At 40.6% G+C, this 16,456-nt stretch overlaps 1 protein-coding gene across 1 annotated transcript in view; it reads right to left on the bottom strand.

Moving 5' to 3' along the window:
- Window positions 1-16,456, bottom strand: part of LOC108315708 (aldehyde oxidase) — an 86,836-nt gene that overhangs the window by 12,280 nt on the left and 58,100 nt on the right. The window contains exons 26-27 of the mRNA XM_037744540.1: window positions 7,484-7,711; window positions 1,753-1,935 (exon numbers count right to left, since the gene is read on the bottom strand). Coding sequence (XP_037600468.1) covers window positions 1,753-1,935; window positions 7,484-7,711 — 411 coding nt within the window. The remainder of the gene's footprint in view (window positions 1-1,752; window positions 1,936-7,483; window positions 7,712-16,456) is intronic.

Below are 16,456 nucleotides of genomic sequence, written 5' to 3'. Positions count from 1 at the left end.
CTCCTATCCACATTTCTGGAGTTGGCCCAGGAAAAGAATGCTTCTTATGAGAAAGGACAATGGCCTTGGAAAAGTGGCGGCATGAACATGTGAGTCACAGGACATGGTGATAGTGCCACATGACAACACCGGGACTTAGCTGGCTGCCTTATTCTTTATTTTTAGTGCTAGAGAGCAAAATCATATTGTTAACTTTAGTTGATCCCCAATTCACCTCTCTCCTGCTAGCAGCATGGCTTGAAAGTGTTTACCTACAGCTCCTATAAGGACACAGGCATACGGAGCCCTTCCATGAGGCTTGGCTCTCAGATCATCCACACAGAGTGCATAGGCTCAGAATATAAAGGTTCTGGTGATCCAACAGGAAAACATTGAAATTTTACCCTCCAAATGGGGAAAGGATGACCAGTCAATTCTCAAGTGACTGAGAACATGAGAGAAAATATGTATTCAACATCTTTATACTCAAAAAAATGTAAATGAAAGAATAATAAGATACTTTCATTCACTTATCAAATTATCTACAAATTTTCAAATTTTCAACAATCCATAACATTCACTGTTAGGGTTTATCATGAGATGGATACTTTCTGGAAAACAATTGATTATATGTGTCAAACAATTTAAAATACTCACACCTGTGACCCAGTAATTCTCCCGGAAATCTATTTTAAGAAACAATCAATAATATGATTACAGGTTAATGTATAAAAATATTCACTGAAGTATTCAAACAGCTGAGGGACGGTTAAATAAATCATACATATATCCACATGCAGCCATTAAAAATCATGATTGTAAAGACTGCTTAATGACAGGAGAAAGTGTTCACACTATATAAAATGGGTGAAAAAACAGAATACAAAATTATACAAAAGCATGGTGGTGACTTTTTGCAAAAGAAAAAAAAGACAAGATGAAAAGACTCCCAAATAATGATTATTCTAAGTGGTGAAATTGTGTAGGGTCTTTGTTTTTTAAATTTTTCTGCTGTTTCCAAATGTTTTACAATCTATAATGTTACTATTATGATTAACAAAAGAGAAACAGTAGCTTAAAATTAATCTAAAATAAGGTAGCCAAAAGAAAACAGATAAAGTTTGGCTGGAAATATCAAAGATGATTTATATTAGCGATTGTTTGGAGTCCTTAATACAAAAGGGCAAGAAATAATCTAATACATCAGAATTTACACATTATCTTATTGCCCAATAAAGATTCAAAAAGAACAACTCAACTGTTACTATAGCCAAAGGAAAGCAGCAAATAAGCATATAACTTTCTTTAGCAATAAAACAACTTGAGACTCTTCTGCCACAGTCTTTTAGGAGTTCACTTCCAAAATTGGTTTGTTTACCCAGTTTCTGCTAATCACTTAACAGCTTAAGCTGTCAAAGCTCAAATCTCCTATCCTTTGTTTTTAACTTTTATTTATTTTTTGAGACAGGGTCTTGCTCTGCCATCCAGGCTGGAGTTCGGTGGTACAATTGGCTCACTGCAGCCTCGACCTCCCGGGCTTAAGCAATCCTCCCACCTCAGTCTCCCAAGTAGCTGGGAACACAGGCTCATGCCACCATGACCTGCTAACTTAAAAAAAAAATTATATATATATTAGAGACAGAATCTCCCTATGTTCCCTGGGCTGGTTTTGAACTCCTTCACTTCACTTAAGTTATCCTCTTGCCTAAGCTTCCCGAAATGCTGGGATTATAGGCATGAGCCACCCTGCCCCACTTCCTATCCTGTATTTTATAACAGAAAATATCCATTCATTGTTTTTATCTCATGAACAGATCTACAAGCACACACCCACCTCAATCTAGTTATTTGCATTCTTACCTGAATCATTTTAGTGTGGACCCCCTGCCCCATTTCAATTCCACCGTGAGTGACCAGCACCGAGCCGTCAAGATAAATGTGAACCAAGGCAGTAGCCTGAGCAGAAAAGACAAAAACTGTTTCTATGATCTTTTTGATACTATCACATATCGTATCAATTAAAACATTTTCCTTGGAAATATTTCCCTCCAAGAATCCCCCACCTCCCAGGCTGGAGCAACAGTTTAGGTTTGTTTTGAGGGTGGGGGAAATGGGGAGGGGACTCTTTTAAAATGCAAAGTAAAGTATAGACAGGTAGAGGGAGAGGGTGAATAATTGTGTGCATGCATATTCTCATAGTTGTAGGCATGTCACGGAGAAATAAAAATGGAAATCTATTTTCTTATAATCCCATATAAGATGAGATAGATAGACATTAAATTTTTTTTTTTTTTGCTGAAAAATGACTAAGCTAACCCTAAATCATCTTGGCACAGAATTACAGAGCTTTGGAGCTAGACAAGAACTTGGAAGTAATCTTATCTAACTGTATAGCTCCCCACAAGGATCCAGAAGGAACCAGACTGCTAACAGCATTAAAGGCTCTTATAATCAGAAACATCCAGTCTCTAAGCTAAACATGTTTTATAATTAACAAGAATGTGCCTTCTGGCATGTCTGCCTGTGCTAAACTAGAATATGGGGATATCCTAGAAATTCACAGCAGAAAACAAGGATGGCTTCTTCCCTTTGGGTCTCCAATGTAAGAGCAACATCAGCAGCATATGGTCCTAGAACAGATGTCTCTCAGTGGTTCCACTGTGGTCCAGGAAACCCTGCAAGGCAACCTTCACAGCTCTTCAGCAGGGAAGTGCTGACTGCATGGGTGTGGTCTGCATCAGCTAGGTTTCTTAACATCTAAGTTTCTATGCAGAGGGCATAATAACCCAGGATTTGAAAGTCAAGGTCTTCTGAACATTCTGGTAACAATCCAATGTCCACTTAATAAACCAAAAATTTTCCTAAGCCTTAATTGCTCACTTAGACTATTTGTAAGCAACCCTGGTCGTAAGTGAAAGTTGATGGAACTGCATGTTAATCACCAGATAAACCCAAGAAAAAGTATTTCCAGATCAATTCTCTGCCCATAAGAAGGGCCTTCCCAGCTACCTGGGGACTGTGGACCACACTTGCAGAACTCTCTTTATTTGTATCCAAAGGTTCACATTACCCCTGTGAATGACAACCAGAAGCCTCTGTCATTCCAAATAAGGCAAGTTTGACAGTGAAAATGGACTCCATTTATTTGGTCAGCAGGTGTAAACTAGGGATGTGTTGGGCAAATGGTGACACCAGGATACCCTTTCTCTGAGGACAAAGGCACATCTATCCACAGTCCAAAGGAGAACCTTAGACTCTTGAGGAAGGCATAGCAGCCATGATAATGACACCCAAGGGCCTTGGGAAGATGCAGCAGAGTGTGTTTTACTGTTTATTGACTCATGACTCCTGGAAACATGGCCATTCATTCTCAAAATAATAAAGGTAAGAAATAGCTTTCCTCTACAGAGAGCCCCAAGCAGGCTGCCTGGGGGTTGTGCATCAGATGTCAGGTGATGCCAGCTATAACAATAGCTCCTGGGCCCGATTCCATGGCACTTCATCGTGCTTTGCTAGAATATGAGCCCCCTGAAAGGAAGCATCAGGTCTTAAGGCATCTCTCGGAATGCAATATAGCAACAAACATGTGGTAGGTGCTCAGTAAATGTTTGATAAGTAAATTTGCGGTAGCATAGCCATGCAATCTGTTTCTTAATCTTGTAGACTCTGTATTTGGTCTCCTTGGCTCTGCAAAGTGTGCATGCAATTCGTAGTTGGACTTGGCCCATGTGATTGAGCTACAATTATAGTGGATTGTACTTTTCCTACACTGTGTGACTCTGCTGGTGACAGCATTCAGCCTGTATGTCCAAGGCAGCATGTCGATCAGAGATCACTCAGTAATTTGTTCCATGTGGTGCTGCAATCTCCTTGGGCCATTTAAAATGCCAAATTTGGTTTAGTTAAGTGGCACCATGGGACAGTTCCATTGTTAGTGCCACAAAAGATAATTCTGCAAAGCTTCATCTATAAAATAGGCACAACTGGAGACCTGGAGCAGATGTTCTACAGTGTAAGTAGAGGACCTAGTTGGGGGAATTTAAACCTTCAAACGACAACTACTGTTATCAGTGAGAAGTTAGCTTCAAACACACAGATTCCCCAAATATTTCAGCCATTCAGACATCTTAGTTCCTGTGCCAAGTGCCATAGTAAGGCTTGGACACACAGAGGTTGGTTAGGTCCTGTCTGTACCACTCTGTTGACACTGCAGGAAGTACGTATGCTTATCCGCGTTCAGCTCCAAACCACAGCAATAAAGCAAATCATACAATGTTTTTCTTTTCCAGTGTGTATAAAAGTGATGCTTATGCTACACCATGCTCTATTAAGTGTACAATAGAATTATTTCTAAAAGATTGTACATACTTTAATTTCAAAATACTTTGTTAAAAAATGCTAACAATCATCTGAGCTTTCAGAGAGTCAGAATCTTTTTGTAGATGGAGGAGGGTCTTGTCTCAATGTTGATGGTTGCTGACTAACCAGGGTGGTGGTGGTTGAAGATTGGGGTAGTTGTAATATTTTCTTTTCTTTTTTTTGAGACAAGGTCTTGCTTTGTTACCCAGGCTGGGGTGCAGTGCCTTCCTTACTAAGCTTAATCATTTCTAGCTTTTGATTTCAAGTGAGACTTGTGACTCTTTTTTTACTTGAACACAGAGGTGATTGCAGGGTTATTAATGGACCTAATTTCAATATCGTTGAGTCTCAGGGAATACGGAGGCCTAAGGAGAGGGAGAGAAATGGGGGAAGGGCCAGTCGGTAGAACTGTCAGAACATATCAAACATTTATTAAGTTTGCTGTCTTATATGGATGTGGTTCATGGTATCCCCCCAAAATTACAATACTAAAATCAAAGATCACTGATCACAGATCACCATAATCGTGAAAAAGTTTGAAATACTGTGAGAATTACCATAACATGACAGAGAGACAGAGTCAGCACATACTGTTGGAAAAATGGCACCAATAGACTTGCTTGAAGCACGGTTGCCACAAACTTTCAATTCATAAAAAAAGCAGTATCTAGGAAGTGCAATAAAGCAGAGGGCAGTAAAACAAGGTATGCCTGAATAACACAGGTGGGGTACATTTGACCCCCTCAGCTGTTGGGCAGGGACTGCCTCTGCTCAGGGAGGAGTGTGGGATGATGAAGGCGGTGCTGAGGTTGAATCCTTGTTCTGCCATTTACTGGCTGGATGTCCTTAGGCAAGAGAGAGAATCCCTATGGGCTTCAGTTTCCCCTTCTATGAAATAGAGAGATTCATAACTACCCGATAGAGATGAGATAGGGACTAATTACAAATTCCCCAGCTCAGGTCCTTCCACAGAGAAGGCACTCAAATATCATGTCTAGTTTCCTCCTCTATTTAGTTTGCTTCAGAATTGAGTCTTTTAGCATGTGTCTTCCAAGGAGTTTGGTCTCAAACTCCTTGATTCTGCCCTAAGTAAATATTTTTAGCACAGAAGCTGGTCAGTTTCCCAGGAGGCCTTCAAGAATGCATTTGTACTGCTGGCTCTTGCCTAGCTTGTTCTCAGCTGAGCTGAATCCCACTTCAGTTTCTATCAAAAGGTGTTTTGGGGAGACCATGTGGTGCAGCTAGAAAATCCAGCTTTGAGAGCCATTCATACCTGAGTTCTAGCCCCACCCCCACCTCTACCAGCTGCAGGACCTTGAGCCAGCTATTTAAACCCTCTAAGCCTAGATTTTTTCATCCCTAAAATGAGAATATAAATTTTCTAGGTTGTCCTAAGGTTGAATGAGATAAAACCTAAAAGTACTTAAACATCATAGGCTCATTATTTGTCATTATTATTATTTTTTCTTTCTTATAGAGATGGGCCTCACTATGTTGCCCAGGCTGGTTTCAAACTCCTGGTCTCAAGCAGTTCTCCTATCTTGGCCTCCCAAAGTGTTGGGATTACAGGTGTGAGGCACTGCATCTGGCCATATCTTTTTTAAATCTACCTTTTGAGAAAATTCTGATGAGGAAAATGGGCAAGACCTGGTCTATGGCAGAGGCCAGATGTGAAGTAATGACAGCCATCAAATAGAGGTGGTGCATCATGTTTACCTACAGCCAAACATGAGAGGATTTCCAAAGGATCCATAAACAAAGGAGACTGTTTTTCCTGATGCTCCTGACCAGTCTGCTCAAGGCAGATGGCCCTGACTGACCTCTTTGGTAAGTGCCAGCTAATCAGTTTACCCAAAATTCTATACCAAGACTCAGTGCTTACAAACACTTTTCCCAGTGGTAGTTTTTTCTCTCTTCCTTTGTAATAACCTCGTTTTTGCTTTTATTTCTCAACTACAGCCTCTTGACTGTCTCTCACATCTGAGTTAATTGTATGTAGATGACTACATGGCTCTGTGTTATTTTTTGCCATCACAAACAGGCAAGGAATGAGAAGCCTGCAATAAGATAACCATTTGTTATAATACTTCTCTGACCTACCTCCTGCCTGCAATCAAAGCTGCATGCAAATGGTCTAAGGATGACACCAAAACTCAACTAGGACAGTTAGGTGAATGGATGGATATGGGATAGGGAAATGACGGTCCTGCCCATTTTTCCTGGCCTCTTCTCCTCCCTTAACACACAAGATCCCCTCAAAGCTCCCCCACCCCACCATTTATTTCTATTTTGTGATCGATCAACACAACTGCCATGCCTTCTTCGTGGCTCCGACCAAGGAGTGAATCTGCAAAGAGGAGTGACAATTGTGAGGGTTCTGCCAGCTTATCTGTATATACATGGATGTGTGTATGTAAGAAAATAGATAATAGGGGTTCCCCACTGCCATACAATGAGCCAGAATGTTGCAGTCCTCACCAGCCATTAGGGGTAAGCTTCGTTCAATCTTGAGAGACAATCAGGAATGAAGAGGTGGAAATAGCATGTGGGATTCAGCAACCAGGCAAGGGGATTTCTTTAATCAATGAAAGAAATTAAACTGCAAGAGCAGATTCCCTGTCCTCCCTTTCACAGTTTTAAAAGCTCCAAGGTGAATAAACTTCAAAAATTATATTTAAAAAGTGATTTATTTTTCTGGATTTAATTTACTCCAACCCATGCAGAAGGACAGGACACCCAAAACCTTGCAGCTTCTCATTCCTATTTCATGGTCCAGTGACACAGAATTGCAGATGCTGGGAGAGGAGTCTTGGAGGCCGTTGGTCCCACCCTCCTGCTTTCCACATGAGCAGTCTCGGCCCAGAGCAAATGGACCCAGCCGCCTGTTGCCAGGACCAGGAGTAAACCTGTCTCCCAATTTCCAGCAAGAATGTTTTTCACCAACCATGGGGATGTGGGCAGACAAGCTCTAGTCTCCTCTGGAGTAAAGCTAGCTTAATTACTTTGACTTTGGTGGCTTTTGTGAAATTTAACAACTGGGCATTGCAACCATATGGCTCACATGACTTAAGAAGTTTCCTCAAGACCTCTTGCTTTGTCTATGCTGTTTCTAGGCAGCATCCTCATGTGTGTTTGGAGGACTGACCTGACCAGCAGCGCGTGAGCCAAGGCCAACAGGAAACTTCAAGGGGACCATGGCCAGTCCTTTCTTCTTCCAGTAATTCTCCACGTTGAATTTTTCCACAACCACTTTTCTCTGGGAGTAGGAAGACATGGCCATACATTCTCTCCAACACTGGGCCAGGTTCTTGGCATTGATCTCTTGTTTGTAGGGTGTTTGATCAATTTCCTTGTACATGTTTATCATTCGCACCTATGAAAGAAAAGGAGATTAAGGCAGGAAGGGGAAACCTAGCAGACATAGGCTTGTCTGCCCCCTGTCCTCCTGGTCAAATTCTGTCCATCTAATAAGGTCCAAGCCAGTATCTACTTAGTCCTTGTGGAAGCCTTTCCTATTGTACAATATTGTCCTCTTCCTCTACTCAGGGATTCTATCAAACATGCTAGCAATTACTTCTGTGCTTTCTATGCTACTCTTGTGCAACTTTAAAGGATGGAACCCTTCCCTTATGTTCCAATATAACTCAACACAATCCATGTACGCTGTAGACTCTTAATTCTAGTTGCATTTGGAATAGCTGCTGAAAGATCATCTAGGCCACATGATTTGGATTACTCACATGCTGTGTTGTAAGATAAGACTACTCACCTCCAAAAGAGGCAAACATGAAAGTTTGCTTAAATATAACCAATATCTAGGATGAAGAACAAATTAAAATATTCTATCCTAGGATGTCTGAAGCACTGAGTGCAATTCTTCCTGTATTCCCAGAATTGGTAACTAAGACCCTCAGCAGAGAATAAAAGGTGCCAAGTATGTTATATTCCCAGCTGAGAAAACTCTTAGCACTTGTGGTCAGCCCCCTCCCTAAGCCGACTGAGCCATCACAGACACACTCTCCCCACCCTCCTATGCAAATTATCAGATCATTGTAAGAGAAAGACTGGAAATTAATGAGCTGTGCCATTTGGGGGAAGTGGTGTTTTTAAGAGGCCGTTCCCTGCTCTAACTTCCCTGCGTGTGAAGACAGGTCTTCTTGTGTTTCTCTTCCATAGCGCTACCAACTGTAGCAGAGAGTCTGGTGGGATGACCACGAAGGGAGGGGCAAGGCCTCCCACACGTTCAAGAGAAGCAAAGAAAGTGGCTACTCTTGGGCAAAAGGTGGTAGATGAGTTGGGACTGAGATAGGGGCTAAAACTGAAGCCTAAGCACTGCCATCTTATAGAGAAGCCACTTGGGCCCTGGGCGTAGGTGTAGTTCTCAGAACTGTTAATGTACATCAATTCTCAGAAGTGTTAAGGGTAAAAATTTCCACTGCTACCCCCCTTTCCCTTGCAACAAACTGCAAACTTTAGCTTCTGTACAGACTGCTTGACTCGCACACCTGCTCACCCCTGTGCCTGCTTGAAAAAGGATGTGGTTTTACAGCTTAAATGCCTTGCTCCCCCTGAGCTCAGGGCCATGGGTTGGAGAGACATGAATCCTCCTTGGCTGCCAGCAATAAAGGCCCTGCAATTTGGCATACTTTTGTCTTGGTGTTGATTTTCTGTGCTCGCCCCGGTGCAACAGGACCTGGGGCCTTCTAAAGACAGCCAGGACACGGGCAGAGAGGCATGATCACCAGTGGAAAGCTGTGCCAGCTGCCTGCTGAAGGTCCAGGGACTGCCAATTTTTGGAAGAGCTGGCAGAAATGGAGCCATAGACAATGTACTTGAAAAGTGACTACTTCTGACCAAAGAGAGGACTGTGAGCTTGCTGGGAGAAGTCACAGAGGGAGAGACTGGCTGTTTTCCCTAGTCCTTCCCCTCTTCCTCCTTGCATCAGCATCACAGCAGAAGGCACAGAGGAGGGGAAGGAGCTGAAAGAGGGCTCACTCCATCTCCCCATACTAATTCTACTCCAGGATCTGGGAAGAGGGGCCAGGGAGGGGAAGGTCCTTGTCAATGAACGAAGTTGGGGCTAAGGCGGAAAGAACTGAAAGGAGAACCTGGATCATTATGGCAGACAGGAGGCAGGACTAGATTGCAGCTCCAGACAGAACAGCTTGTGGAAGCTTGCCTTGTGAATTTTAGCTCCAGATCGACTGCAAAGACAAACCAGTAATCCCAAGTGGACCCACAAACCCTCTGAAAGAATTGGACTGCTCTTGCAGAACTCAGGAGATACCTCAAATACTGTGATTGCCCCAACTGCGGAAGGGGGAAAGGGAGACCCTCCTCTCCTAAACACACACCCCCACTGGAGAAGCTGAAGTCCTGTTCTCAGGAGAAGTTTCCGACCTTACCTGGAGCTGAGCCACTTTAGAGAGCCGAGCACAATGCAGGGATAGAAGAAGCAGGAGAAAGGCCCTTGGACCTCACTGTGTCCCCTAGCAGGTCATTCCTGCCTAACACCACAGGGACCCATTGGGAGTATGACCAGAGAAGCCCCTAGAGAGTATAACTCCACAGGGAGAAGGAAATCTCTAGCTGATCTTTGTAATAATTTGAATGGGACAAGAAGCCTCCTAGCCCAAACTCAGAGGAGAGCACATATCTGGTGTGCAGACTCCACAGGTGAGGGAAGAACCAAGCTCTTTTCTCTCACAGCTGGGAGGTACGTAGCCCAGAGCAAGTTTTCAAGCCCATCACACCCTCTGCCTGGAAACAAACTCAGGGCTGTTGGGGGGTGCACAGTGGGAGTGAGACTGGCCCTTCAGTTTGCATGAGAGCTGGGTGAGGCCTATGACTGCCGGCTTTCCCCCACTTCCCTGACAACCTGCATGACTCGGCAGAGGCAGCCATAATCCTCCTAGGTACACAACTCCAATGACCTGGGAATCTCACCCCCATCCCCCACAGCAGCCACAGCAAGACCCACCCAAGGAGAGTCTGAGCTCAGAAGTGCCTATCCCCACCCCCACTTGATGGTCCTTCCCTATTCACCCTGGTAGTGGAAGATGAAGGACATTTAATCTTGGGCATACTATGGCCCCATCCACCACCAGTCCCTCACCACACTACTACAGCTGATGCTTTCTGGAAAGTGCTACCTCCTGGGAGGGAGTCAACCAGCACAAAACTAGAGCATTAAACCACCAAAGCTAAGGACACTAATGGAGTCCACTGTACCCTCCATCACCTCCACCAGAACAGGCACTGATATCCATGGCTGAGAGACTCATAGACAGTTCACATCACAGGAATCTGTGTAGACAACCCTCAGTCCCAGCCTGGAGTTGGGTGGACTCGCTGGGTAGCTAGACCCAGAAGAAAGACAACAATCACTGCAGTTCTACTCACAGGGAACCACATCCATAGGAAAAGAGAGAAAGTACTACAACAAAAGAAACTGAGCAACAGCCTTCAGCCCTAGACCTTCCCTCTGACAGAGCCTACCCAAATGAGACGGAACCAGAAAACCAACCCTGGTAATATGACAAAACAAGGCTCATCAACACCCCCCAAAAATCACACGAGTTCACAAGCAATGGATACAAACCTATAAGAAATCTCTAATTTACCTGGAAAAGAATTTAGGAGGTTAGTTACTAAGCTAATCAGGGAGGAACAAGAGAAAGGCAAAGCCCAATGCAAGGAAATCCAAAAAATGATATAAAAAGTGAGGGAGAAATATTCAAGGAAATAGATAGCTTAAAGAAAAAACAATCAAAATTTCAGAAAACTTTGGATACACTTTTAGAAATGCAAAATGATCTGGAAAGTCTCAATAATAGAATTGAACAAGTAGAAGAAAGACATTCTGAGCTCAAAGACAAGGTCTTTGAATTAATCCAATCCAACGAAGATAAAGAGAAAAGAATAGAAAAATATCAACAAAGTCTCCAAGAAGTCTGGGATTATGTTAAATGACCAAACTTAAGAATAATCCATGTTGCTAAGGAAGAAGAGAATTCTAAAATCCTAGAAAATATATTTGGTGGAATAATCAAGGAAAACTTCCCTGGCCTTGCTAGAAACCTAGACATCCAAATACAAGAAGTATAAAGAACACCTGGAAAATTCATCACAGAAAAATCTTCACCTAGGCACATCATCAGGTTATCCAAAGTCAAGACGAAAGAAAGAATCTTAGGAGCTATGAGACAGAAGAACCAGATAGCCTATGAAGGAAAACTTATCAGCTTAAAAGCAGATTTCTCAGCAGAAACCCTACAATCTAGAAGGGATTAGGGCCCTATCTTCAGCTTCCTCAAACAAAACAATTATCAGCCAAGAATTTTGTATCCAGCAAAACTAAGTATCATGTATGAAGGAAAGAGACAATCATTTTCAGACAAATAAAGGCTGAGAGAATTTGATCAAGTCATCACTATAAGAACTGCTAAAAGGAGCTCTAAATCTTGAAATAAATTCTGGAAACACATCAAAACAGACCTTCTTTGAAGCATAAGTCACACAGGATCTATAAAACATAAATACATGATAAAAAGTGAAAACAAAAAAACACAAAGTACACAGGCAACAAAAAGCATGATGAATGCAACAGCACCTCACATTTCAATACTAACATTGTATATAAATGGTGTAAATGCCACTTAAAAGATACAGAACCACAGAATAGATAAGAACTGAACAACCAACTATCTGCTGCCTTCAGAAGACTCACCTAACACATAAGGACTCACATAAACAACGTAAAGGGGTAGAAAAGGCAATTCATGCAAATGGACACCAACAGCAAGTAGGAGTAAGTATTCTTATACCAGACAAAACAAAATTTAAAGCAACAGCAGTTAAAAGAGACAAAAAGGGATATTGTATAATGGTAAAAGGCCTTGTCCAACAGGAAAATATCACAGTCTTAAACATATATGCACCTGACACTGGAGCTCCCAAATTTATAAAGCACTTACTAATAGACCTAATAAATGAGATAGAGAGCAATACAATAATAGTGGGGAACTTCAATACTCCACTGACAGGACTAGACAGGTCATCAAGACAGAAAGTCAACAAAGAAACAGTAGATTTAAACTATACTTTGGAAAAAATGGACTAAACAGATATATACAGAACATTTCATCTAACAACTGCAGAATATACCTTCTATTCAACAGCACATGGAACTTTCTCCAAGATAGACCATAGAGACCATATGATAGGCCATAAAACAAGCTCAATACATTTAAGGAAACTGAAATTATATCAAGCACTGTCTCAGATCACAGTGAAATAAAACTGGAAATCAGCTCCAAAAGGAACCTTCAGAACCATGCAAATACATGGAAATTAAATAACCTGCTCCTGAATGAGAATTGGGTCAAAAAAGAAATCAAATGGAAATTAAAATATTCTTCAAACTGAATGACAATAATCATACAACCTGTCAAAACCTCTGGGATACACAAAGGCAGTGCTAAGAGGAAAGTTCATAGCCTTAAGTGCTTACACCAAAAAGAGTGAAAGTGCACAACCTGACATTCTAAGGTCACACCTCAAGGAACTAGAGAAACAAGAACAAATCAAACCCAAACCCAGCAGAAGAAAGGAAATTACAAAGATCAGAGCAGAAATAAATGAAATAGGGGGAAAAAAACAATACAAAAGATAAATGAAACAAAAGGCTAGTTCTTTGAAAAGATAAATAAAATTGATAAACCATTAGCAAGATTAACTAAAAAAAGAAGAGTGAAAATCCAAATAACCTTACTAAGAAATGAAACAGGAGATATTACAATTGACAACACTGAAATACAAAAGATCATTCATGGCGACTATGAACACATTTACACACATAAACTAGAAAACCTAGAAGAGATGGATAAATTCCTGGAAAAATAGAACCCTCCTAGCTCAAATCAGGAAGAATTAGATACCCTTAACAGACCAATAACCAGCAGTGAGATTGCAATGGTAATTTAAAAATTACCAACAATAAAAATTCCAGGACCAGATGGATTCACAGCAGAATTCCACCAGATATTTGAAGTATTGGTACCAATTCTTTTGAGACTATTCCACAAGAAAGAGAAATAAGGAACCTTAACTAATTCATTTTATGACAGCATCACCCTAATAACAAAACCAGGAAAGGACACAACCAAAAAAGAAAAGTACAGACCAATATCCTTGGTGAACATCCATGTTAAAATCCTTAACAAAATACTACTTCACTGAATCCAATAATATATTAAAGAGATAATTCAACATGATCAAGTGGGTTTCATACCAGAAATGCAGGTTTAACACACACAAGTTAACAAATGTGATACACATGCAAGTTAACAAATGTGATACACTACAAAATCAGAATTAAAAACAAAAATCACATGATCATCTCAATGCAGAAAAAGGATTTGACAAAATCCAGCATCCCTTTATGATTAAAACTGTTAGCAAAATCAGCATACAAGAGATATACTTTAATGTAATAAAATCCATCTACGACAAACACAGTCAACATAATACTGAATGGGGAGAAGCTGAAGGCATTCCCTCTGAGAACAGGAAAAAGACAAGGATGCCCACTCTCACCACTTCTCTTTAACATAGTACTGGAAGTCCTAGCCAAAGCAATCACACAAGAGAAATTTAAAAAGGGCATCCAAATTGGTTAAGAGGAAGTCAAATGGTCACTGTCGGCTGACAATATGATGGTTTACCTTGAAAACCCTAAGGACTCCTCCAGAAGGCTCCTGGAACTGACAAAAGAATTCAGCGAAGTTTCCAGATCAAGATTAATGTACACAAATCAGTAGTTCTTCTGTACACCAGTGGCGACCAAGCAGATAATCAAATCAATAACTCAACCCCTTTTATAACAGCTACAAAAATAATAATAAAATACTTAGGAATATACCTAAACAAGGAGTTGAAAGACCTCTACAAGAAAACTACAAAACACTGCTGAAAGAAATCATAGATGACACAAACAAATGAAACACATCCAATGCTCATGGATAGATAGAATCAATATTGTGAAAGTGACCATACTGCCAAAAGCAATCTACAAATTCAATGCAATCCCCATCAAAATACCACCATCATTCTTCACAGAATTTGCAAAAAAAATTCTAAAATTCATATGGAACCAAAAAAGAGCCCCCATAGCCAAAGCAAGACTAAGCAAAAATAACAGATCTGGAGGCATCACAATACCTGATTTCAAACTATACTGTAAGGCCATAGTCACCAAAACAGTTTGTTACTGGTATAAAAATAAGCACGTAGACCAATGGAACAGAATAGAGAACCCAGAAATAAACCCAAATACTTACACCCAGCTGATCTTTGACAAAGCAAGCAAAAACATGAAGTGGGGAAATGACACCCTATTCAACCAATGGTACTGGGATAATTGGCTAACCACATGTAGTAAGAATGAAACTGGATACTCATCTCTCACCTTATACAAAAATCAACTTAAGATGGATTAAGGACTTAAACCTAAGACCTGAAACTATTAAAATTCTAGAAGATAACATTGGAAAAAACCCTTCTAGACATTGACTTAGGCAAGGATTTCATGATCAAGAACCTAAAATCAAATGCAATAAAAACAAAGATAAATAGCTGGGAGCTAATTAAACTGAAGAGATTTTGCATAGCAAAAGGAAGAGTCAGCAGGGTAAACAGACAACTCACAGAGTGGGAGAAAATCTATACATCTGACAAAGGACTAATATCCAGAACCTACAATGAGCTCAAACAAATCAGTAAGAAAAAAAAATCCCATCGAAAAGTGGGCTAAGAACATGAATAAACAATTCTCAAAAGAAGATATACAAATGGCCAACAAACATATGAAACAATGCTCAACATTACTAATGATCAGGGAAATGCAAATTGAAATCACAACGTGATACCACCTTAGTCTTGCAAGAATGGCCACAATAATAATAAAAAAATCAAAACAGTGCATGTTGGCGTGGATGCGGTGAACAGGGAATATTTCTATGCTGCTGGTGGGAATGTAAACTGGTACAGCCACTATGGAAAACAGTGTGGAGATTCCTTAAATAACTGAAAGTAGAACTACCATTTGATCCAGCAATCCCACTACAGGGTATCTACCCAGAGGAAAATAAGTCATTATTTGAAAAAGATACTTGCACACACATGTTTATAGCAACACAATTCACAATAGCAAAATCATGGAACCAACCCAAATGCCCACCCACCAATCAATGAGTGGATAAAGAAACTGTGAGTATATATATATATATATATATATATATCACAGTATATGTATTTAAATATATGTATTTAAATGCAGTTAATTCATTCCTTTATATGGCTGTGTAGTATTCCATCATATATGTATATAAAAATCATATATACATATAATCATATATATATGATGGAATGCCATATATATATATAATGGAATACTACACAGCCATAAAAAGGAATGAGTTAACCGCATTTGCAGTGACCTGGATGAGATTGGACACTATTATTCTAAGTAATTTAGGAATGGAAGACCAAACATTGTATGTTCTCAGTGATATATGAAAGCTAAGCTATGAGGATGAAAAGACATAAGAATAATACAATGAGCTTTGGGGACTTGGGGGGAAGAGTGGGAGGGGAGTGAGGGATAAAAGACTACAAATATGGTACAGTGTATACTGCTTGGGTGATGGGTGCACCAAAATCTCACAAATCACTACTAAAGAACCTACTCATATAACCAAATACCACCTGTACCTGAATAACTTATGGAAATAAATAAATAAAAATAAAATCCAGCCTATTAATGTTACCAAAAGAAAAAAAAAAAGGCACCAAAAGGAGAACATTTTAGGCACTGAAATGACCAACTTTATGACAGCTGGCTGAGATGTTTGGGAAGCAGGGAATGAGGGCCTTGAAGGAATTGTTGGTAGCAGTTATATCCCCAGCCAATGGAAGCCTCTCACTAGCCAGGGGAGAATGCAATGCTTATTCCTCAGTATCCTCTGCTTCGGGGTTTTGGAGCAGGCGTCTGCATAAGGCAAAGATTGCTGAACTTTGGAGTCTGGACTCTGCATTAACCAGTTAGCTGGGCGACGCG

Source organism: Cebus imitator, unplaced genomic scaffold (assembly GCF_001604975.1).
Source record: "Cebus imitator isolate Cc_AM_T3 unplaced genomic scaffold, Cebus_imitator-1.0 Scaffold178, whole genome shotgun sequence".
Classification (NCBI taxonomy): Eukaryota; Metazoa; Chordata; class Mammalia; order Primates; family Cebidae; genus Cebus; species Cebus imitator.
This window is presented reverse-complemented; position numbering and strand designations above follow the sequence as displayed.